The sequence below is a fragment of the Durio zibethinus genome, chromosome 1, assembly GCF_047325235.1.
Source record: "Durio zibethinus cultivar Kanyao isolate XHJ-2024 chromosome 1, ASM4732523v1, whole genome shotgun sequence".
NCBI classification, from domain to species: domain Eukaryota; kingdom Viridiplantae; phylum Streptophyta; class Magnoliopsida; order Malvales; family Malvaceae; genus Durio; species Durio zibethinus.
Genome location: NC_143162.1, coordinates 9,190,623 through 9,213,017, shown reverse-complemented (window position 1 = coordinate 9,213,017; position 22,395 = coordinate 9,190,623). Strand labels below are relative to the sequence as shown.

Below are 22,395 nucleotides of genomic sequence, written 5' to 3'. Positions count from 1 at the left end.
TTGAGGTAACATGCCCCATATGAAAGCCTTAAAGCTTTGGTGATTATATTATAATAGCTAATTAAACCTTTAAATCTTTCTTGTTTCTGCTATTTCTTTTTGCATCTTTTTTTCTATTCTACATCATTCAATATTTAAACTAACACATTTTTTATTTTGCTCCGGCATCCGCAGGCTTAAAACCTATTTTAGACATAAAAATTCACCCCACCGTATGAAATGACTAGACTTGACACGGATAATCTGGAAAAAGTGACCAAATGATTCCTGCAAAGACGATCAGACATCTCAACAATTAGTTCAATGGTTCAAAAGAGCGTCGTAGTCTTAAACATTAGTTAAAATATTTCGATTATATATCTGATTTATAAAATGTTTATATTTGATATTATCTTAACAAATTAATCGATTTGCACGCTATTGATAAATAATATCAAATAATATTATCACAACTCTTACCACTCGAAGAATCCGAAACTGAAACCGTCAATTACTACAACCTTGTCACTACTGCCTGCTAATGAATTATCAATGCTGATGCTTTCAAGAAATGTATAAAGCATTGGAAAGCAAGAAGAAAGCTAACAACAAAATCCAATATACTCAGTAATTTGAATGAATTAATAAATGACTTCATATTTACTCTCGAAGCACGTTATTATCGTATCATTTATTTCAAAATCCAGTAATATCAAATTGCTTTGCGCTATGAATCGCTCCTCCCGAACTACTTGAAAATTGAAACAAAAGAATTGACAGCTTACGTCAAATACATCAACAACTTACTATAATCAAAACGATGCAGTCGCCAAACTATGTCGAAAATTGGAAATTATAGTAGAAAACAAAGCCATGAATGCTAAAACAATACCAAAAGAACAGGAAAGCCAAGATCCTTTCAACAACTCATCAATTTAGCGGCCAGCTTTTCTTCTTACCTACTTTTAGGGCATGGGGTTCACAAAATTTTGAATTTAAGGAGAAAATATGAATTTTGAAAAAATATAATACTCGAGATTTTTTTTTATTTTTAGAGTGCTTTATATTCAAATTCACTTATTTAGTTCAAGAGAATTCACATATATTAATTTTTGAATAATTATCATAATCTTTTTAATATATATAATGACAATTTTTTATTAGATTTTATTAATAATAAATACCCAAATGATAAATGATACCTTTAACAATAAAAAAAATAAATATTTTATTTGATTGTTGTTTTTATTTATAAAATATCATCAATAAAAAAATATTAAAAATTATTTAATACATTTCTAATTGAAAAATACCCTAAATAATCTTTTTTATTTTTTTAAAAAAGAATTATTTAAAATATTTTTTATTCAAAAGCTCCTTAAATAAACTCATTTAAAAAATATGAGAAAATTTTTTAAGGCATTTTTATCCAAAAATATTTTAAATAATCTCTATTTTTTTTTAAATGGATTATTTAAGATATTTTTTAAATGCTTTAAATAATACTTTTTAATTTTTTGAAAGATATTATTTAAAGTGTTTTTGATCAAAAATGTCAAAAATACATTAAATAATCTTCAATTTTTTTTTTAATTATTTAAGACGTTTTTTACCAAAAAAGAGTCAAAACACATTCAATAATCACTAATATTTTTGTAAAATGAATTATTTAAGGCATTTTTTTGTCAAAAATGCCTTAAATAATACCCTTCAATTTTTTAAAAGATATTAGGTATTTTTTACCAAAAATGTCTTAAATGATTTCTAATTTTTTTAAGGGGATTATCTAAAGTATTTTTGATAAAAAAAATAAACCTTAAATAATAACCTTCACTTTTTTTTTACTATATTATTTAAGATTTTTTTTACTAAAATTATCTTAAATAATCATTTTCATTACTTATAAGATTTAAAAGATAACATATAAAAAACTAGAATAATTCAATCGATTAAAGTATATAGTTATGAACCATAAGGTTGTAAGTTCGATCTCTCTTTTTAACACTTTAATTTTTTTAAGAAGATTATTTAAAGTATTTTTTATCAAAATGCCTTAAATAATACCTTTTCATTTTTTGGACTGTATTATTTAAAACGTTTTTTACTAAAAGCACCTTAGATAATCTCTTTCATTACTTATAAGATTTAAGAGATAAAATATAAAAAAAATTAGAATAACCCAATTAGTTAGAACATATGACTATTAACTATAACGTCGTAGATTTGACCCATTTTTTTAGGGTTTATTTTTAAAGATTACTTTTTTTTTTGGATTATTTAAAGCTTTTTTTCCCAAGAAAACACCATAAATCATGCTAATTAATTTTTTTAGGAGATTGTTTAAGGCGTTTTTACGCCAAACGCCAATTTTTTTTATTATTTAAGGCTTTTATGATCAAAAAATATATTAAATAATGCTGATCAATTTTTTAAGAGATTATTTAAGATGTTTTTCATGCCAAACACCATTAATTGCAATATAAAAAGTTTTCTTTTAGCAATAGAAATTTACAACTGATTTACAATCACTTTCAAATATATTTTTTAAAATAGTAATGACTATTTTATAATTTTTTATTTAGGTCAAATTTGAAAATAACGTAATTTTTTTCCCAAAATCCTAAAATAACATAAGAAGAGATGAGTTTTTTATTTCTAAGGCTTTAAGTACTATTAGTAATATGTCACTTTCCCTCATATTAACTTGAACTAAACGTTGAAATCAAATATACAATAATAAAATTTTAGAAGAAGATGCATAAATTCCTCTCATCCAAATGCCCTTTTAATATTTACATAAAGCATCATCGTTTATATCACCAAAAGAAGAACAAAGCAGTCAAACCCCTTTCACAGCCAATATCCAAATCTATGTCCCAATTCAGAAATTTGACATGCAAAAAACCCATAAAACTAGAGCATAAAATTCACTGCTAGACAAAATTATTCAAGCAAAACATCATATATAATCAAAGTTTCATGCTGTAATGCTAAAGAAACAGTGAAATTTCTCACCTCCACTTAGCCCGAAAAACTTGAAACATACTAATCAGACCGAGCCGCGAACCTTTCAACCTTCTTATCATTCAAATTAAGACCAACCATAGCCTCACCAAGCCCACAGCTAACATCAGCAAGCACGTCCGGATCACTATAATGAGTGACGGCCTGAACAATCGCCCGCGCACGTCTAGCCGGGTCACCACTCTTAAAAACCCCAGACCCCACAAACACTCCATCACAGCCCAACTGCATCATCAACGCCGCATCCGCCGGCGTCGCCACTCCTCCCGCGGCAAAGTGCACCACTGGCAACCTCCCCAGCTGCTTCGTCTGCATAACCAAATCGTAGGGAGACTGAATTTTCTTAGCGAAGCTGAAAACCTCATCATCATCCATGTTCCTAAGAACCCTAATATCTCCCATCACGGACCTCACGTGCCTAACGGCTTCAATAATGTTCCCGGTCCCAGCTTCACCTTTGGTTCGAATCATAGCAGCTCCTTCTCGGATCCTCCGAAGCGCTTCCCCCAAATTCCGACACCCGCAAACGAAAGGAATCCGAAAATTATGTTTGTTAATATGGTTTTCTTCGTCGGCAAGGGTTAGAACTTCGCTCTCGTCAACATAATCGATGCCAATGGCTTCAAGGATTTGGGCCTCAACGAAATGACCAATACGGGCCTTAGCCATGACGGGGATAGTAACGGCTTGCTTAATTTCTTTTATGAGTTGTGGGTCACTCATTCGAGCCACGCCACCTTGGGCTCGGATATCAGCGGGGACTCGTTCGAGAGCCATGACGGCGCAGGCTCCGGCTTCTTCAGCGATGCGAGCTTGTTCAGGGGTGACCACGTCCATTATGACCCCACCTCGGAGCATTTGCGCTAGCCCGACTTTCACTGAGAAAGGGGATTTGTGGGTTTCAGTTATTGCCCCGTTCCCATAAACTGCAACCACCCCAGTTCCTGCCATAGAAACAAAAAAAAAAGCTACAGAGGAATAAAGGGAGAGACTTGTTTGCTTTTTAGAGTTGAAAAATGCAAATGAGAGAGAAATTATGAAGATATTGAAGGGGGCGGTGGGAGAGAAGAGGTGTAGCAGAGAAGGTGGCGAGAGTTAGGTTTAAGTAGAGCAAGTGCTTTGAATGGTTCCTGCTCGGAGGTGAGCAGTGTTGAGGTGTGGCATATTCCACTTGCACTCCTCGTCATTTAACTGTTGTCGCTTATCGGACGGTGATGAAAGAGGTTTCAAGGAATTTAAAAGGAGATTTAGGTATTTTATATAATAGGATTGAAGGAACGAAATTTTGGCACGCTCAACCTCCGTAAAGGTTACTTATGCACACGTGGAAAGCAAGAATTCCATTCATTTGTTGAACAGAGGAGACTAGTCTTTTCCCCACCTTCGATTGTTCTTTCCTATCTTTCTTTCTCTTCTCCAAAATGGAATTTTTTAATCGTGTGGAGAATGTGATTGGATTTGTGGAGTATTTTATATAAATTACTCAACTTTAGTTCCATGAATGATGACTATGTTAGACTAATTTTTTTGTTTTTTATTTTATTAACACTAAATTTATTACTTTATTTGAGACCATGGATTAAGGATAGTTTGGATTTCATTGCATCAAATCATTTTTTTGGGTTAATTGTATCCTAAAATGTATTTGAATTACTATCTTAGATGCAGTTAATTATAATTATCTTTTATTGAAATTGAAAAATAAGAATCAAATTAATTAAATCTTTGGATATTTGATTACCATATTTAACTTTATCATATATTATTATATTTATATCCAAATATGTATCAACAATATTCTTTTTATTTTATTTTTATAATATTTAATTTAATTTTTTTTAATTTTATTAAAATCAATCTTACTGTACACCATCCAAATGAATGCTTAAAAAACCGATGGCCCAAAAATCATAACATTTTTTTTTGTTTATTTGTTCTTTTTTTTTTTTTTTTTTTTTTTTCTAAACATAGGTAGAGATGATAGAACGACATTAAGAGGCTGGGAGGGAGGCAGTAAAGGCTGCCGCTCATTTCCAATCCATGGCAAATGTTATTTTCATCCCACGTTTCAGAAAAAGGCGAGGAAAGCGTATTCAACTTGACTTCTTCAAGCGTCAAACACTTGTTCTTTTGACCACCTTCCAGCTCCACAATCCCCTTTCTCCCTGCAAGACCAAACAAATCTTTGTTCTCTCCTCTGCCATTTCTTCATTTACCTTGCTCGATTGTTTGGTGAAATGAAATAGAGAGAAAAAGACAGATATTTTATGGAATAAAAAAAGAATTTTCACTATTAATTTTATTAATTTTACCGTATTTTTAAAAAATATATCAATTCTATTACTCTTAATTTTATTATTAATTTTTACTAATCTTTACTTATAATTTTATTAATTGTATGATTTTTTTAATTATTTTAATTGGATAATTTATAACAAAAGAAATTCATAAATAATTATTTTAATAAATATCAATAAAGGGATAAATAATACAATAACTTGTATTTGTTAAATTTTGATTCATTCAAATTTGATATGTAAGCTTTTTTATTTGAAATCAATCAAGGTTTTTTTTTCAAAAGTTAAGATCACGTCGAAAGTGAATTTATAATATTTCATCTTATCTTAATTATATATATTAAATTATATTTTTATTATTTATTTAATTTATTCATATATATATGTTTCTATTAATAAAAAATTAATTAATATCTTAATTAAATAAAAATATTATATTTATACATAATTAATATGTAATTCATTCGTTATATAAATTTGATTCATTCTTATTTTTATTTAATTTTTATTAAGGTTTGACATGCTACTTTTTTTTTTCTTTTTTTGGGTTTTTTATTTTTAATTTAAATAAATTTTGTGAAAAAATTATGTAGCCATCCACATGGCATCCCGGTTTATTTTTGTATTTAAATAATTTTTGAAACAAAATGAGCCATAGATAAGAATAACAAAACAATTTATCTCTTATAAGTCCGTGTTTAATTAAGATGTCTACATAATATCTCAATAAATTTTTTTTCTTTTTTGGTATTTTGTATTTTTTATTGAAGTAATTTTGTGAATAAAAAACTTAATAAAGGTGTTGACTAAAGGTGTAATCAATCAAGTTTAAGTTAATACATTATTAAACTCGAGTTTGACTCAAGATTCGAGATTTGAAACTCGACTCAAACTCAATCAATTTTTATTTTTTAGCTCGAACTCAATTCAACATAAAAATCGAATTACTTAAACTCACTTGGTTATACTCGATCAATATATAAAAATAAGTTTGATTCTTATATTCAATAAAATCTTAATTATTTATACTCAAACTCGAGTTTAAAATATTTTATTAATTAAAATAAAAATTATATATATTAAAATACAAAATCTTAATTAAGCTCGTAAGTTACTTGAATCAGATATAAAAATATTCAAACTCAATTCAATCATAATCAAACTGAATTTAAATTTTATTTAAATCAAACTCGAATAACTTATAAATACTAATATATTATTTATACTTTTAGTGTTTACGTCGCATCTCATTTGACCTCGATCATTGGATTTTTATCCTATTTTATTTTTGTTATATTTTTTAATTACATAAATTTTATAATAAAATATATTAATTAATAAAAATATTAAAATAATTAATATTTAATAAATTTTAATCCATCTTAATTTAATAAAATATTATTTTTTAAATTAAAATTGACCGGAGACAAGTCAAGTTCTTAAAAAAAATAAATTTGAATTGAAAATGTATTTAAAGTGCTTTGCTTTTACTCGTTTCGATATATATATATATATATATATAATAATAATTTATTATTTATTTAATTATATATTTTATTGATAAAGTTATTTTTATCTTATTTAAAAAAATAATGTTTTATAAAAAAATTATTTAAAATATCCACATATCACTTTCGTTTGTTTTTATTTTATTTTTTATTTTTTAATTTGATAAATTTAAAATAAATATACAATAAATAAAAATGACAAAATAAAAAAATTTATTCGCAACAATGCACAGACATATTTCTAATGAAATAATTATTATGATATTTGATTTATTATAATAAAGTATTGTAAGAATCAATATTAATACGTTTGATTAGAAAATATTTTTTGAATAAATTAAAAAAATTAATTTACCTTTTTAATAAATTAAATTAAAATAGATTTTTTATTAATTATAATTAATTAATAAAAAATTATTATTTAACAATTTTCTCTCTTATATTATTAATTAATTAATAAAAATTGCTTTACAAAAAGTAAATATAAATTATTAATTAATAAATAAAATTAATTATTTATTTTTCTTTTTTTTTTTTTCATTTTCCTATTTCCCTCTTTTCTTTTCTCTCTCCCCATTTCTTCTCCGTTTCTCTTCCTCTCTCTAAAACTTGAGCATTTCTTTAAAAATCTCACAGCAACTGACAACGGCCATTTACCGACGCAAGCCGCCACCGTTCATTGCCGTTGACTGGCATTTATTTCATTCCAAATTTCATATTTTCGTTCCTCTCAGCCTCCTCCTTTCGTTTTCTAATTTAGTTTTTTCAAAAAATACTTAAAAAATCCTAGATCTAAATTCAAAAAGCGAAACTTTCACCACTTATTGCAAGCAATTCCGGTCGTCGATGATCTTTCTTCTACCATCAAACAACCCTATTTCCTCCTCTCTACATATTTCCTAGTCGTCTCTAGCCACCACTGCGCACCGTCATAGCCACCACCTTCCACAAGGTTTTTTCCTTTTTTTTTTTTTTTTGGTTCTCTTTGTGTTGTTGTTTTGTTTGTGAGGCAGAAATTACTTCTAAGCAGCCAAGGTGCTGGCAACTGTTTAGATCATTTATTGTCTCCAATGAAAATTTCGACATGTGAAACGGTGCTGGCTACTGTTTAGATCAATTTCCTCTCTCTTTGGATTGGGATAAAAAATATAATAATGAATAAAATAAATGAAGGTATATTTTTAGTTCTATTCGTTGTAAATAGGTTCTAAACAGACTCAATTTTTTCTTTCCACACTTAACCTTTTTTTTTTTTTTTAACTAAAATTACTTAATTTCTTAATTACTTTTCTCATCTTAATTTTAAAGATTCGATAAATTTACACAATTAATTTTTTTCTTTCCACACTTAACTTTAGGATTTAAATTTTTAAAAGTTTTTCAAATTTTAAATTTGAAAGTTTAAAAGTAGAAGAATGTGTAATAATAATCATAATAATAATAATAATAATAATTTTATTTTAAAATGATTTTAAAAATAGTTAAATAAAAAAATGTGCATAGAAGCTTTTTTTAAACCTAACAATTTCAAACAGAAAATGATGCTACGACATAAAAATGATATAAAAAAATTATATATGTGTTTTAAAAAAATATATTTTGTATTTATTTATGTCGATACAAATTTTAATATGATACAATTCATATAATATATGTATTAATTAATTTAAATAAGTAAGATGATACGAATAATATATTTAATTTAATTTTATCATATGAGTACATATTTAATATATTTTTATATTTAATTTAATTTAATATAAACATATAATGATTATTTTAATTTTTAATTTTTTAATTATGATACTTAATTAGTTATTTAATATCATTTAAAAATTATTTTAAACATTTAATTATGATACTCATTTAATAATTATTATAAAATTATTTTTATATTAATAATATAAATACAATATAAATATAAATATTAATCATATACGTTATTATTTTATTTTTTAATTTTTAATAATTTATCATTTTAAATTTGATACTAAAAATTAATATAGTTATATAATATAAATTAAAATTTAAATATATATTAAATACATATTAAATAAGTATTGAATTTTTTTAATTTTTTAATGTGTAAGTATTTTTTTATACTATTAATATGTTAAATTTATTAAATTGTAAATAATGAATAGTTTATAATTATTTATTATTTTAGTCATATTTTTGTATATATTCATATTAATCATATCTATTCATGTATATTTATATTAATCTTGTTTATTTATATATATTTATATTATACAAATTTTTTATATTATATTTAAACAAATTAATTATATATATATTAATCATGTTATGTCACTTGTAACATGTATATTAAACATATTATATTTTTATTTAAAATTTAAATACATTTAATAATTCATCTCGTATTCATATTTTAATAATTTATATAATTACAAATATCAAACATGACAAAAAACACAACATAAAAACATTAATCGTAAGTCTACTTCCTTCCTTGTAATTCCGGAATAACCATTCTTAAGATGGAGCTCGAAAGGCTTTAGACTCATCTTTTTCTTTAATTTACTATTATATACTCCATTACAATTCAGCTGATTTGTACCAAAAGACATCAGATTAATTTTAAAAGATACAGGAAAAACGTAAAGAAATATTAGTCGTTTTCATGTTTCTAACGAGACGGCTAGATGAAAGATTTCAATTTCCAAAGAAAATCTGCTTTTATGAAGGATACGAAACGAGGTCCACTGTCTCAATTTAAGCGAAACGCCAAAAGCTTTCAGTTGCTGCGCCTTAAATTGATAGCCTTTAACCAGAACAAATGAGTATCAATGTCGAGGCAGTCTGGGAAAATGAAAACAGAAGGGAAAAATGGAAAACATTTGAATCTTTGACTCCGTGTACTGGGAGATTATATAGCAATCAGAGATTCTCACATGGTGGAAGGCCACTAAGGGGAAACAAAATGCATGGCTCATTCATTTATTCCACCTTAAAAAATCTATGCTGATAACCGAGTCAGTGTATTATTCACTTGACTAAGGGATCCATCAGCATAACAAGCAGCTACCCATCAAAGAAACGTACTGCAGCTCACTGATGCAGTTTGTGCAAGTGCCGCGTATTCCTTATACTGTAAAAATCTTCCTCACTTTTTTCATGTTCCGACGGCAAATAGGGCAAGTTCCAGCAGCCTCTGCTATTCTGCAGAAGATTAATTACAACACATGTCAATTAAGAAAATTTTGCATTGGCTTCAACAAGAAGATAGGTCTCATAAAGGAGGGAGCATATCATCTACAATCATTGTACTATAATTAATTAATTATAATTCAACATTTTGTGGGATCTGTTAAAATTTTATATGGAACCCACATTTATAGGCGCCAATTTCAAGTTCCGGGGGACCCACAAACCAGACTAACTAGTTAGCTAAATTTCCGAATCATTAAGGGTGATTATCAGCACATAATTTTAAATTCGGTTCAGGGTTAACAATGAGGTAGACTATTTCCAAAGCAACCTTTCATGTAAAAGGATGAGGCTGCTAAGTAGTTACCTAGTTCCACATGCAAAGCAAGCTACACAGTGTCCACATGGAAGGAAGAAACAGTCCCTTGGAGCATCAAAGCAAATTGCACAAAGTCGCCGAGTATTGTTACTGTTTTCACCATCTCCTATTGAATTGCCTTCAAGAGAACCTGCCAGGAACTTTTCAAGATCTGCCTCATCACTTGAGGCAGAATCATACGATGAACCCCAACTTGAGATATCATCATCTTTGCGTGAAAGTAGAGGGGCTCTTGCAGAAGCAATCTCCCCAAAACGAACACTTGTTTCAACTTCACGAGTAAATTGAAACTTGTTTAATAAGTTGAAGGCAACCAACATGATTGCAGTCAGTCCACCTTTCAGAAGAAAAATAGAATTTAAAATTTAAACATGATACACGTAACATCTGTAAAGGTTGTAATGAGAGTAATCAACAGAAAGCTCTTTACCAATGCCAACAATATATGTAATCCATCTTGGACCATATGACACTCTGACAGTCCAGTCATCAGCAGATGTACTCTGAAGCAGCCAAAGAAAGGGACAAAACAGAATGTAAAGACTTTGTAAATGATGATTTAGAAAATATCCACTACCAAAGGAAGCTTTAGAACATATATTTATCATTCATCTGCCATGAAGACGTGTGAATCCATGATTCTAATGACACGGGAACGCCTATGTAACAGCCTTCAAAACCACATAATCTTGCAAGACATAGAAAGCAGGATTTTAGGTTTAAAAGAAAGCAAGAGAATTACCTGTTCTGAACCAGGAGAAGTCAAGACAACTGAATTTCCCTGAGGAAACAAGATACTCAAGCTACACACCCCATTAGCGAAGGTACACCTGTAGTAAGCTTCAGTTGTATTATAAATGAAAGCCCTGACTGTGAGGTTTAATTCCACCTGTTCAATGTTAAAATCAACACAATTTTCACGTTAAAAAAGATGTAACCAAAGAAGGGAAGGAAGGCAGGGAAACAGTATCTGATAGAAATAAAGGGTTTAGTGAAATCAGATGGAATCGTGGGCTTTGTTGTCACCCAAAGCATCTACTTGAACTTGAGATATCAATTCTATATAGCCGCCACTCAAATCTGATTTGGCAGGTTCAGTGTTTATTGGAACTAATATTTTGAAGTCATAATTGCTAGGAAAATGGATCCATGGTAATTCAGTTTTGCCCACCTTGTCCATCTGATATTCATATAGACTTTCAACATAATAAATCGAGATGACCAATATTAAGGTTCTCATTTTTCATTTCCTTGCCATTAAAGAACGCACTAAATTGGTTACATTTATCATACAAATAACAATCCATGTCATTCTTTCCTATACTTCTATAGCTGCAGCCTTGCAGAAATAAGCACCCTCATCCCAAAGTTTTATTTGAAATTGCTGCAGTTACACAAGGCAGCATTGCTTTAATGGATTAAAGTAGCTCTCTCTAAATAAGTTGATAATATTCTTCAATCATATCTTAATATCGATCCTGACAAACTAAAAGGGACAAGCAGCATGAAATGTTTCTATTTCTGAAATTGGTAAAGAAGCAATTAAGATCTCAATATCTCAAATATTTTAGCAGCACCTCTGACAAAAGAACCAAATCAGCAAACCTAGATAGGCAGGTCAAATTTTCACAATTACCTGCACGTCCTCTGAGTTCAAATTACCCAGTGCAATATAGTAACTTGAAGATATATATATGTCCTGCTCAATCATACCGCTCCCTACCAAAATGTCAGAGTCAGTATAAAACTATTTTATGATAAGAACATTCATACTTTTTGCACTTCACCTCACCATGAACAATGTTCCATGATAAAGTGGTGTTAGGATAGGTTGGGTTCTCAAGCCATTGAGAAATGCCCTCACTGCCTGCAATGTGATAAAATAACTTGAAGCATTAAATTCCCAAGATTCTATTACTTAATTTACAACATTTCCACACACACTGTGTGGAAACAATTTCTGGAAAAGCTATTACTGTTTTAGGATACCTTGAGCAATTATAAGGAAAACATAGGAGCCTGCTGAGTTCACATTATATGAAATATTAACTTGAGATCCTCTGTTCAAATAATAAATCCAATCCTGGATAACATCAAAAAATTGGAAGTCAAAAACATATTTAGAACCAAATTATTCAAGCTAAAAGTAAAATGAAACAAAAATCAAACTTGCCTTGTGAGAATCAGCTTGAACAGTGGCCGTATAAGTTTCAGACCAGGTAGTCACTACATCTAGAGATGGAGATTTATAAAATCCATATAGTTTGAGACCAGGCTTGGTATCATCTATCTCCTCTATCTAATACAAACCCAAATAAGCTATAAAGCAAAAAAAAAAAAAAAAAAAACCCTCCCTCCAAAGAAAAGCATAAATGAATCAAAAATTAGAAAAAGGAAAAAAGGCAAATCACCTTTACACTCTGAACAAAAATTGGATTCGGTTGAATAAGCAGAGAACAATTTGGACCAAGTTGTATATTCAGCGTCCCGTAAACCCCCAAAATCAAAGTTGTCGAAACTGTTCCATCCAAAAAATTAAGCTAAAAAAATTCAACATAAAAAATAAAAGCTTTACTTTTAATTAAAGAACGAGAGATCACAAGAAAGGTAAAGGGGAAAAAAGAAAAAGATACGAACCAAAAAACCAAAAAGTGGCAACCACGATGATGCAAGACCACGTGTCATCTCTAATCATCGGAGGTGAATCATCAAAAGCAGATAAGTTTCCTCTATAAGAAAGAAGGCCGCCCATGTGTTCATTCTCTAGCTCTGGATTATGAAAATTATGCTGCTGTGGATACTCGTGATCTCGCTCCTCCTCTTCCTCGCGAACCTGTGAAGAACTCGAAGACGACGCCGCAGTGCCTGAATCCTCCCTGTAAGACGAAGATGAAGATGCGAAGGCGGTAGGTGAACTCCGATTTGGCTCAGCCATTCTAGATTGGAGGGTTTTAAAAGATGTAGTTAAAATTTTGAGAAATTGAAAAGGAAACACTAACGCTAGGGATTAAAGAAATAGTTACCTTGAAAAATTGGGGGAGAGGAGTCCATGAAAGAGAGTGGAAGAACTTGGAGTTTAACTGAAAGCTCACCAATCAGTCCTTCCTCATCTTGCTATGACTGGTAGTTGTTGGAAGCGGCTTCCGCTGACGGTTATTAGCTACTAAGGTGGTTATAGCCATATAGGTGGACAAATAATTTTGCGAAAGTTTATACGTGGCGAGTGATTATTGGATTCTTGAAAGTCGAACAACAATTCAGTTAGTTGTATGACCGACGCTGCTTTCCTTGAGGAAAGTCGCAGTAGTTGTCGCTGTCTCTGATTACTGTTCTCTCGGTGCGTTTTGGTATGGTGCGATGTTTTTAAAATCGAAGCCGATTTAATTTATTGTTTTTTCTATCGTAATTTGGAAATTTTTATGTGATAGTGGTTTTATTAAAAGTGATCAAATCATTCTCACGGATAAATTTGAATTTCATCCAAAAAATAAAAAAAAAAATTTATCATTTGAAAAATATCTTCAAAATTATTTTTAAAATAATTTTATTTTCAAAGTGTTCACCAATTTTTTTTTTTTCAAATTATTCGTTTTTATAAGCAACTCCTTACTTTTAATAATCATGTGATGCGTAAATGCGAGCATGTTAAAAACTTTAAATTCTTTTTATTGAAATCTATTTATAGTTTTGTTGATGGTATTTCGGATAAAAGTGGATTTAGGATGAATTTAAAGTGATTTTGACTTGCAGCTAGAAAAGTACAATTATATGTGTCCAAGTTTGTTTTTTGAGATGCTTTTATTGTCAATAAAGTGTATTAAATAAGGTTAAGTAAAAAGAAAAGCATCGAGAAAACTTAAACGATGAAGGGTTCAAAATGATATATTTGAATTTTTTTTAATCTTATATATAAGATATAAAGCGATAACGTAACGTGTGTATGTGATTATTTATAAAAAAATCTCATGTCAAATTTAAAAAGAAATTCACATGTAGATTGAATTATCATAAAATAATTTATTAATGAAATGTTAATAAAAATAGTTAGATGAGTCGTCTCCGTGAACAAAAAGGTCAAAGTTGGTCTTAGAAGATGAAATTGTGTGATGGTGAGGAACTTGGTTGTCGATCCTTCTTGATAGTAATGTGACAATGGAAAATGCATTAACAAAATGAATATGAGGATTGATTAAGAAATTAGTTGTAAAAAGTTTGTACTTTTGTAATATTTTAATATAAAAGTGAATTTTATTTTATAAATGATTCATTCAATGAAAATTAATCATTCTTAGTATCATCAATGTAATAAAATCATCATGTTTATTTTAAAAGTTATAGTAGCAATGGCTATCATAAAGAAAACTGTCCAACCACAATTGGAAGTAAATAAACTAAACTCTATTTAGTCAAGAGTGAAGGAGAACCTTTTACTGAATCTAATAATTTTAAATATAATATGGTGATATGATATTAACATAATATAAAAAAATTATATATTTTTAAAAAACATATTTTGTATTTTTTTGTTTTTATGCAATATAATTTTTATCATATATATGTTGATAGATCTAAATACGTGACATGATACGAATAATATATTTAATTTAATCTTGTCATATGACATGTTTAACACATTTAACATATTTTTTATATTTATTTTAATTTAATATAAGTATATAAAGATTATTTTAATTTTTAATTTTTTAATTATGATACTTAATTAACTATTTAATATCATATAAAAATTATATTAAATATTTAATTATGATACTTATTTAATAATTATTATAAAATTATTTTTTTACATTAATTATATAAATACAATATAAATATTAATATTAGTCAAATACATTATTATTTTATTCTTTAAAGTTTAATAGTTTATCATTTTGAATTTATATTAAAAATTAATATAGTATGTAATATGAATTAAAATTAAAAAATATATATTAAATACATATTAAATGAGTATTAAAATTTTTTATTTTTTTAATATGTAAATATTTTTTATATTATTAATATGTTAAATTTGTTAAATTGTAAATAATTAATAGTTTATAGTTATTTATTATTTTAGTTGTATTTTTGTATATATTCATGTTAATCATATGTATTCATTCATATATATTTATATTAGTCGTATCTATTTGAGTATATTCATATTATTCGTATTTATTTGTATTGTGTTTAAACGAATTAATTATACACGTATTAATTATATTGTATCACGTGTAATACATATATTAAATATGTTATGTTCGTATTTAAAATTTAAATACGATTTATAATTTGTGTCATGCTCATATTTTAATAATTCATATTACTATATGTATTAAATATGACACGAGACACAATATGAAAACACGAATTTTTAGATTTATCTTTTACCAAGGAAATCGGTCGAACGGCAAGACATTGCGGCCAACAAGCGAAACCAGTGAACATACATTGATGGGAACTGAATCTGTTGTTTGGAAAAAGGAGAGTGGTAATATCGACAAGTAATATAAAGAGAATCACCAAGATTAGGAAGGAAAGGTTAGAATAAGATTTTAGGAAGAGCAGATTCATTTGCAATAATAATTTAACTAGCTAGGTTTTGTGGGGATGGCCAATGGTTGGAAGGTAGTAAAACGCGATGATATTAGAAGTTTGTTCAGACATGGGTGGAAGGCAATTGGATTATGCAAGAGAGGATGGTACAAGATCCGGATGAAATTCTTACAATTTTAAAAACATGTTAGCTTCCATGCCATGGCTGGAACAAATCGACATCTTGTCGATTGCAAATATATGTAACCCATGAGAAAACTTGATTGCAGAGGTATAGTGTTTTTCCTAGTTCCTGCGAAATGAGAAAAGAAATCCTTGTTTGATTGATTTCTTGTAGTCTTAGATACTTGCGTATCTTTTCCCATTGGATTTCATTCTGAGATCTTGAAAATGAATGAAAGTGACAGGAATGTTTCAGAGCAACGAAAAATGAAAAGCTTGGAACTTGATAAAGCTAAAACACAGACCAAATATGGCCTCACCAAGCTTGGAACTAAACAACAGAGCTTAGCATCATTTTTTCTTTTTCTTTTATGATAATTGCACAATGATCCAGCTGGGAGGTGTATGCTCCAATTATGCAACTCGATTTTATAAGTTTTTACAAAACCAAAGAGAATGGAAAAAAGACAAGTCAACATTCAGTGCTGAAAATTGTAGCAATCGCCAAAAATGGAAATGAAATTTATAGGTATAACAATAGCGTCTCAGTTGTCTTCGATGGAACAACTTAATGGTTAGACTTTAAAGTTTCATTTTTAAAGTCTCAAACTTGAATTTGGGATAATTTAATACTATATGTATAAAAAAAAATAAAGACTTTTTACTTGAGAAATGAAAGAATATGAATAAATAAGACACTTGTTACTTACATTTTCTTAAAATTATTTACTTAAAACTAATTGTATCTAAAATTATTATAATCTTAAAAAGAATTACTATCTTTTTATATCAATTAAAAATCAAGAAGGAAATAAGACTAGGAAAATAATGAGAAAATTTCTTTATTGTATTCATGTAAAATGTGAATTCTAATAAAATTAGGATTCGATTTTCAATATTTACAAAATTTTATTTTATGGTTATTTTTATATTTTCGTTTTCTATCTAAAAAATATATAATGTAATAAATTTAAATATTTCAATGATATTAAAATGGACTTCAACATTGAAGGTTTCCATTTCAAATTTCAAATTAATTCAAAAAATAAAAAGAATATCAACAAATTTTTTATTTTTTATTGAAAAAAATAATTTTCACCCATCTTTAGAATTAACCATAAATAATTTTAAAAAAAAAATTAAAGAAAGCGGTCATAAATTTAAACAAAAAAAGTCTTTGTACTAAAAAAAAAAAAAAAGATTCCTCTTGCTTTGGAAAGGCTAGTTCGATGTTTGTCCCGGGGCTATAAGAGGATTTTACATTAAACCGCATGCCCAACTCTCTTCCTATGTATTTCATTCCGCCATTAAAAATTTACCCAAGACAATAAAGTCATTCACCTCCCAACACGTCAAAATTCAACAAACTGCCACTCCGGCGCCCAACGTCCCACTATCCTTGTCAAAAAAAAAATAAAAATAAAAATAAAAACACTCGCAGAAGATAGCTCAGGTCTGTAGAAATCCCAAATTAAAATTCGAAGGGTTAAAATAAAACCCTAATCTCCCTCCGTCTTAATCTCTCAATATCGATTCGATTTGATTCGAATCGGGAGCTTAAAGCGATGGGCGATTTCAACCTCGCTCTGGTAATCGTAGCCATAATCGTATGTGTCCTAGTCTTCCTTTGCAATGTCTACCTCCTCGTCAATTACCAGCATCCGGACGACGCTAACCAAGCTTATTTCCCCAAATTCGTCGTCGTTTTTGGGCTCTCCATCTCCATCATTTCCATACTCATGTTACCGGCTGATGTCGCCAATCGGCAGGCCTGTAAGCACGCGATATACAATGGCGCTTGTAATCTCACCTTGCCTATGAAAGATCTCTGGCTTGCCGTTTATATTTTTGATGCCGTGCTCGTTTTCTTCGTAATACCCTTCGCCATGTTCTACTACGAAGGAGACCAGGATAAGTATGTGTTTCTAGGACTTTGATTGTTAAAAGCCATTATCATATTGATGCATTCCTCTATTTTTATTTTATTTCATCTATTTGTTTTGGTTGCAGGAGTGTTGGCAAACGGATAAAGAGTGCGTTGCTGTGGGTGGTGACAACGGCAATTGTTTGTGCTCTCCTGCTTGGCATTCTATACGGTTGGTTTTTCATTTCCCCCCTTTTTTAATTTTAATTTAATTTTAATTTTATTTTTAATCAATAAGTTTTTTTCATGCCATGGATGTATTGAGCTGAATGTTAATTGAGGAATTGGAGGACTATGATGTTGATTACTGGGATATTCAGTTGACGTGTTTAATACAAATTTTGATTTAAGGTGCTTTTACACTCATAAGATATTAGCAAATGTTTTAAATAGGCAGGCATGCTAGAACTGGACAATTGTCTTTGCATTTGTTGATTGTGAGTGTGTGTATTTTTTGGTATTAGTATGGCTGGCCTACCATTGATTTTATCCTTTTTGATGGTAAATCAGGGCTAGTTGGAAAGGTGGATTTTACTGTTAGACACCTGTCTTCTGCCACTACTAATTTCCCCAGTACTTGGGAATTCTCTAGCAGTCAGCCATGTATTGGTGGAAGTGGTGCACGTGCTGTTAGTAATTGATTTTCCATTTAATTTGCAATGTTATCCTTTCTTTATTCCATTAGAATATTGTGGTTTACCTCATTATTTTACATTCTCTTTTGTTATTGTCCCTTTGGTTGCAGTGCTCAGCATATACTGCAAATGCTTCATCTGAGAAAACATGGACTATGCGCACTACCTTTCCAGAATATGTTGTTGCTCTTGCTACAGTTGTTGGATCTGTTCTTTTTTCGGTATTGAATTTCTTGCTAATTAAATATTATATTTCTGATTGCAATTTGGATAGCAATTCTATTTTGTAAATGTTGTCCTTTTTTTTTGTTAGAATATATTGCTTACATCTTGAAATTTTTTGTCAGATATTTGGTGGTGTAGGAATTGCTTGTCTGCCTCTTGGGCTTATTTCTTCATTTATCCGCCGCCCTAAGTCTGTTATCACTCGCTCACAGTATATTAAGGTGCTTTTTTTATTGCTTATGATGTTGACATATCAAACCATGCATTAGAGTTGGAACATAGTATTGATGTTTTAATTGCTCATATTTATAGTCGTAATTAATATTGTAGGAAGCAACCGAACTTGGTAAAAAGGCAAGAGAATTGAAGAAAGCAGCTGATGCACTTCATCAGGAAGAAAGAAGTGGTTCTAAGGGTAGAAAGTGGCGTAAAAATGTTAAGGCTGTGGAAAAGGTATATGCTAAGTCTTAAATTTTGCATTTTTCTTTGAATTCTATTTTGTGTCATTTTATATGTTAATATTTATGTTGACCGAGCTAGCTTTAGTTATTAGTTCTATATCCCTCTTGTTCTAATGTTATCTGTTTATTAAGTTTTCCTATTGGGCTTAAAGATCAGATTCTTTCAACAATTTGGCTTGTGTTATAACTTTATGATTCTTAAGCTTACTTATATTTTGACCACGGTATTAACTTGTGGTAGTTTCTTTAGCCGTTGCTTAGTAAAGAGTTGAAGTTAATCGAGTGAGGGTATGTTTTTTAGGGGGATGATAAAATAGCTGTCGAATGGTGTTTTCACATATTTGCCATTGTTCATTATTCGTGGCTATTGAAATTGTTCGATTGTTGATTGAATCTGCAGGAATTGCTTCAGCTGGAAGACGATGTAAAGCTTTTGGAAGAGATGTACCCTCAAGGAGAAAAGGTATCTAATATGACTTGCTGAGCTTAGTGTACACATGAATACTTGGTTACAGTCCCATTCCCTTCCTCCTCCACCCTTATTTTTCCTCTTCCAGTATTAACTCCCTTGCCATGACATTTCAGGCTGAAACATCCTGGGCCTTGACGGTTCTTGGATACTTGGCAAAACTTGTGTTGGGAATCTTAGGGTGAGCGCTTAGTTCATGTATTGTACTACCAGTAGATGGTTTTTTTATGTCCAGAGCTGTATTTGTTGTTGTGAATTAGCAATTGAGTTTAGATATTTTCATGCACCCTCTGGAAGACAGTGCTTAATGTAAATAAGCTATAATAACAGGAAATTTTTAAGTGTGAGGCTTATATATGCACTGAATAGAAATAAAGTCACAATGAACTCATTAAAGTCTCTTTCCATCCACTAAACTGATGAGGTTGCCCCCTGACTTGCTAAAAGGAGTTGTTTAACTTGCAATTTGTCCTGCACTTTGTTAGATTGATTGTTTCAGTGGCTTGGGTTGCTCATATTGTCATATACCTTCTGATTGATCCACCACTTTCTCCCTTTCTGAATGAGGTTTTCATCAAGCTGGATGATATATGGGGTAATTCCTAAACCATTTTAAAATTTAATTCTTTCCATTTAGCTGCTTTTAAAATTTATGGGGATCTATCTTTTGTATTTTGTCAGGTCTCCTTGGTACTGCAGCATTTGCATTCTTTTGCTTCTACCTTCTGCTTGCTGTTATTGCTGGTGCAATGATGCTTGGTCTGAGATTAGTTTTCATTACGATTCATCCAATGAAGTAATGGATTTCATGCTGATGCTATTTTGGTTAATTTTCTATCATCGAGAAAATCACTAGGTGGCTTATATATGTTTAATTTACTTTTTCATAGGTGGGGAGCTACTCTAATGAACTCTTTTCTGTTCAATGTGGCGCTTATTCTTTTGTGCTCAATAAGGTAGTTGACCGAGCTCATTTCCATGTTATCTCGAGGGGTCTGCTATTAGAACTTTGTTGAAATTTTATCTCCATGTTTGTGCTTCGTTGATGAAAATTTATTATGTTGTAATTTAATGGAAACTTATTTCCAACATTATTTGACGGGAATATTGTCTGTGTTTGGAATTTCAGTATCATACAGTTCTGTTCCACAGCATTTGGATACTATGCTCAAGCAACAGCTGCCCAGGAAATATTTGGCCACACGTTGCAGTCTCTTCGTGGAATTAAATATTTGTACAAGTAAGTGTATACTGTTTGAAATCCCAGTTTTCCCCTGATCAGGCATGCATGTGTTCTACTGATGTTGAAATTGTCATTACAGGTATAATGTATTTCAAATTGCATTCATTGTTCTAGCGGGATTGACCTTTGTGTATTATGTTGCTTTTGTAAGTTTTCAGCTCTTTACTTTCTCTCTTTTCTTTCATTCTTCTGAGTAATTGCCTGTGTGTGCTTCCTGGATTCCAAGGTCCGATTCTCTTCTTGTTTTGGACATTTCAGGGCTGGAGAAGAAAAAAGCCTAGCGGTAGGTTCCAACTTTCATCTTAAGAATGTTTTGCCCAGAAGATGATGCACCCTCTTGAGCTATCAGAATTCTGTTTTATCATCCCTTTTGGAGTGTTTTTCATATGCTCGGGTGCCTACAGGCTACTGCCTGGTTTCGTCCTAATGTGGAAGGTTTAGAGACATAGGCAAATGCCATCCGAGTTTGGTTGCCTGAAGTAGGAGCATGATGAGTGCTGCTACTGCTCTTCTTTATGATTTCTTTCCTCCAAGCTTGTTAATATCGTACAAATAACGTTTCGATTTTTTTTTAAAAATATAGCATATGTCGGTACTAGTTATTTTGGTATATAATTTTGAAAATTTTGGTTTAGTACAAATATATTTATAAACATATATGAACTTCTACATTATAATATTATTAATAATTTACAAAATAAATATGTAATATATTAAAAAATTAAATAAATAAGTTTAAAAGCGTAAAAAATAATATCATAAAATTTTTATGATATTTTTAAGCATTTAATTTGGTCATGATATTTAAATAAGTATTTTTCATATAAATATTAAGATAAAAACAAGGAGATGAAAAAAATTAATAAAGATTTTATGATTGTTAAATTTTATAAAAGGAGTATAATTGTTTTTTTGAAAAAAATTAAAATATTTATAAATTTTGGTTGTAAAAAAATTTAAAATAAAAAAAATTCAATTTTTAAGAGTTATGTTGTTAATTAATTTTATTTTTATTAGATTAAAATAATTAAATAACAAAAAAATAAGTTAAAAATTATAAAATATATTTTATATTCATAATTGAAATATATTATTTTATTAAAATTTATTGAAACAGGTTGAAATTAATAAAAATAATAAGTATTATCTTATATTAAATTTGATACTAAAAATTATTTTTATAATTATAATATACCGACTGATACGGCCGACATCGAAACAAAATTAACAATTATCCTTTCCTCGCCTCTTGTATGTGTTACTGTTTGTTGTTAAGTTAATGTTACCACATTCGGCTTGGGCATGTAATTGAGGTATCCTTGAAAGCTGACACATGGAAAATGGGTTTGTAGAACTTGCTTTGAT

At 29.4% G+C, this 22,395-nt stretch overlaps 3 protein-coding genes across 6 annotated transcripts; 1 reads left to right on the top strand and 2 right to left on the bottom strand.

Moving 5' to 3' along the window:
• On the bottom strand, positions 1–4,081 carry LOC111312048 (putative pyridoxal 5'-phosphate synthase subunit PDX1). 3 transcript variants are annotated; one of them, XR_002692771.2, is made up of 3 exons: positions 2,995–4,081; positions 460–517; positions 1–267 (listed from the first exon to the last, which is right to left on the bottom strand). XR_002692771.2 is itself a non-coding variant. In XM_022911995.2 (2 exons), exon 1 carries the CDS (start codon positions 3,952–3,954, stop codon positions 3,025–3,027), a length of 930 nt encoding a protein of 309 aa, XP_022767730.2. In that variant the 5' UTR covers positions 3,955–4,081; the 3' UTR covers positions 1–267; positions 2,995–3,024. The 3 variants fall into 3 exon arrangements, 1 of the variants encoding a protein (XP_022767730.2); XR_002692770.2 differs by having other exon boundaries at positions 460–514; XM_022911995.2 differs by lacking the exon at positions 460–517.
• Positions 4,082–9,251: 5,170 nt separating this feature from the next.
• LOC111312047 (E3 ubiquitin-protein ligase APD2) lies at positions 9,252–13,717 on the bottom strand. The gene is made up of 11 exons (XM_022911993.2): positions 13,382–13,717; positions 12,996–13,294; positions 12,770–12,876; positions 12,532–12,657; positions 12,348–12,441; positions 12,151–12,225; positions 11,995–12,077; positions 11,101–11,247; positions 10,789–10,861; positions 10,347–10,695; positions 9,252–9,991 (listed from the first exon to the last, which is right to left on the bottom strand). The coding sequence occupies exons 2-11, from the start codon at positions 13,291–13,293 to the stop codon at positions 9,916–9,918; spliced, it is 1,428 nt and encodes a 475-aa protein (XP_022767728.1). The 5' UTR covers position 13,294; positions 13,382–13,717; the 3' UTR covers positions 9,252–9,915.
• Positions 13,718–17,350: 3,633 nt separating this feature from the next.
• LOC111312046 (LIMR family protein At5g01460-like) lies at positions 17,351–21,671 on the top strand. Of its 2 annotated transcripts, XM_022911990.2 has the most exons (14): positions 17,351–17,988; positions 18,084–18,169; positions 18,508–18,626; positions 18,743–18,853; positions 18,980–19,078; positions 19,188–19,310; positions 19,719–19,781; positions 19,904–19,968; positions 20,273–20,382; positions 20,469–20,583; positions 20,678–20,743; positions 20,917–21,027; positions 21,110–21,176; positions 21,289–21,671. In XM_022911990.2, the coding sequence occupies exons 1-14, from the start codon at positions 17,639–17,641 to the stop codon at positions 21,334–21,336; spliced, it is 1,533 nt and encodes a 510-aa protein (XP_022767725.2). In that variant the 5' UTR covers positions 17,351–17,638; the 3' UTR covers positions 21,337–21,671. The 2 variants fall into 2 exon arrangements, with proteins under 2 accessions (XP_022767725.2, XP_089618728.1); XM_089762602.1 differs by lacking the exons at positions 20,273–20,382; positions 20,469–20,583; positions 20,678–20,743.
• Positions 21,672–22,395: the final 724 nt, after the last annotated feature.

What these genes read in the sequence shown, in the direction of transcription:
- LOC111312048 (XM_022911995.2), bottom strand. Translation starts at nt 3,954, where the DNA reads ATGGCAGGAACTGGGGTGGTTGCAGTTTATGGGAACGGGGCAATAACT.
- LOC111312047 (XM_022911993.2), bottom strand. Translation starts at nt 13,293, where the DNA reads ATGGCTGAGCCAAATCGGAGTTCACCTACCGCCTTCGCATCTTCATCT. An exon ending in TTCAAGCTGATTCTCACAAG is followed by an intron (nt 12,442 to 12,531) that starts GCAAGTTTGATT and finishes GATGTTATCCAG; the next exon opens with GATTGGATTTATTATTTGAA. An exon ending in ATCATGGAACATTGTTCATG is followed by an intron (nt 12,078 to 12,150) that starts GTGAGGTGAAGT and finishes ACATTTTGGTAG; the next exon opens with GGAGCGGTATGATTGAGCAG.
- LOC111312046 (XM_022911990.2), top strand. Translation starts at nt 17,639, where the DNA reads ATGGGCGATTTCAACCTCGCTCTGGTAATCGTAGCCATAATCGTATGT. An exon ending in TTGGATCTGTTCTTTTTTCG is followed by an intron (nt 18,854 to 18,979) that starts GTATTGAATTTC and finishes ATTTTTTGTCAG; the next exon opens with ATATTTGGTGGTGTAGGAAT. An exon ending in ATGTTAAGGCTGTGGAAAAG is followed by an intron (nt 19,311 to 19,718) that starts GTATATGCTAAG and finishes TTGAATCTGCAG; the next exon opens with GAATTGCTTCAGCTGGAAGA.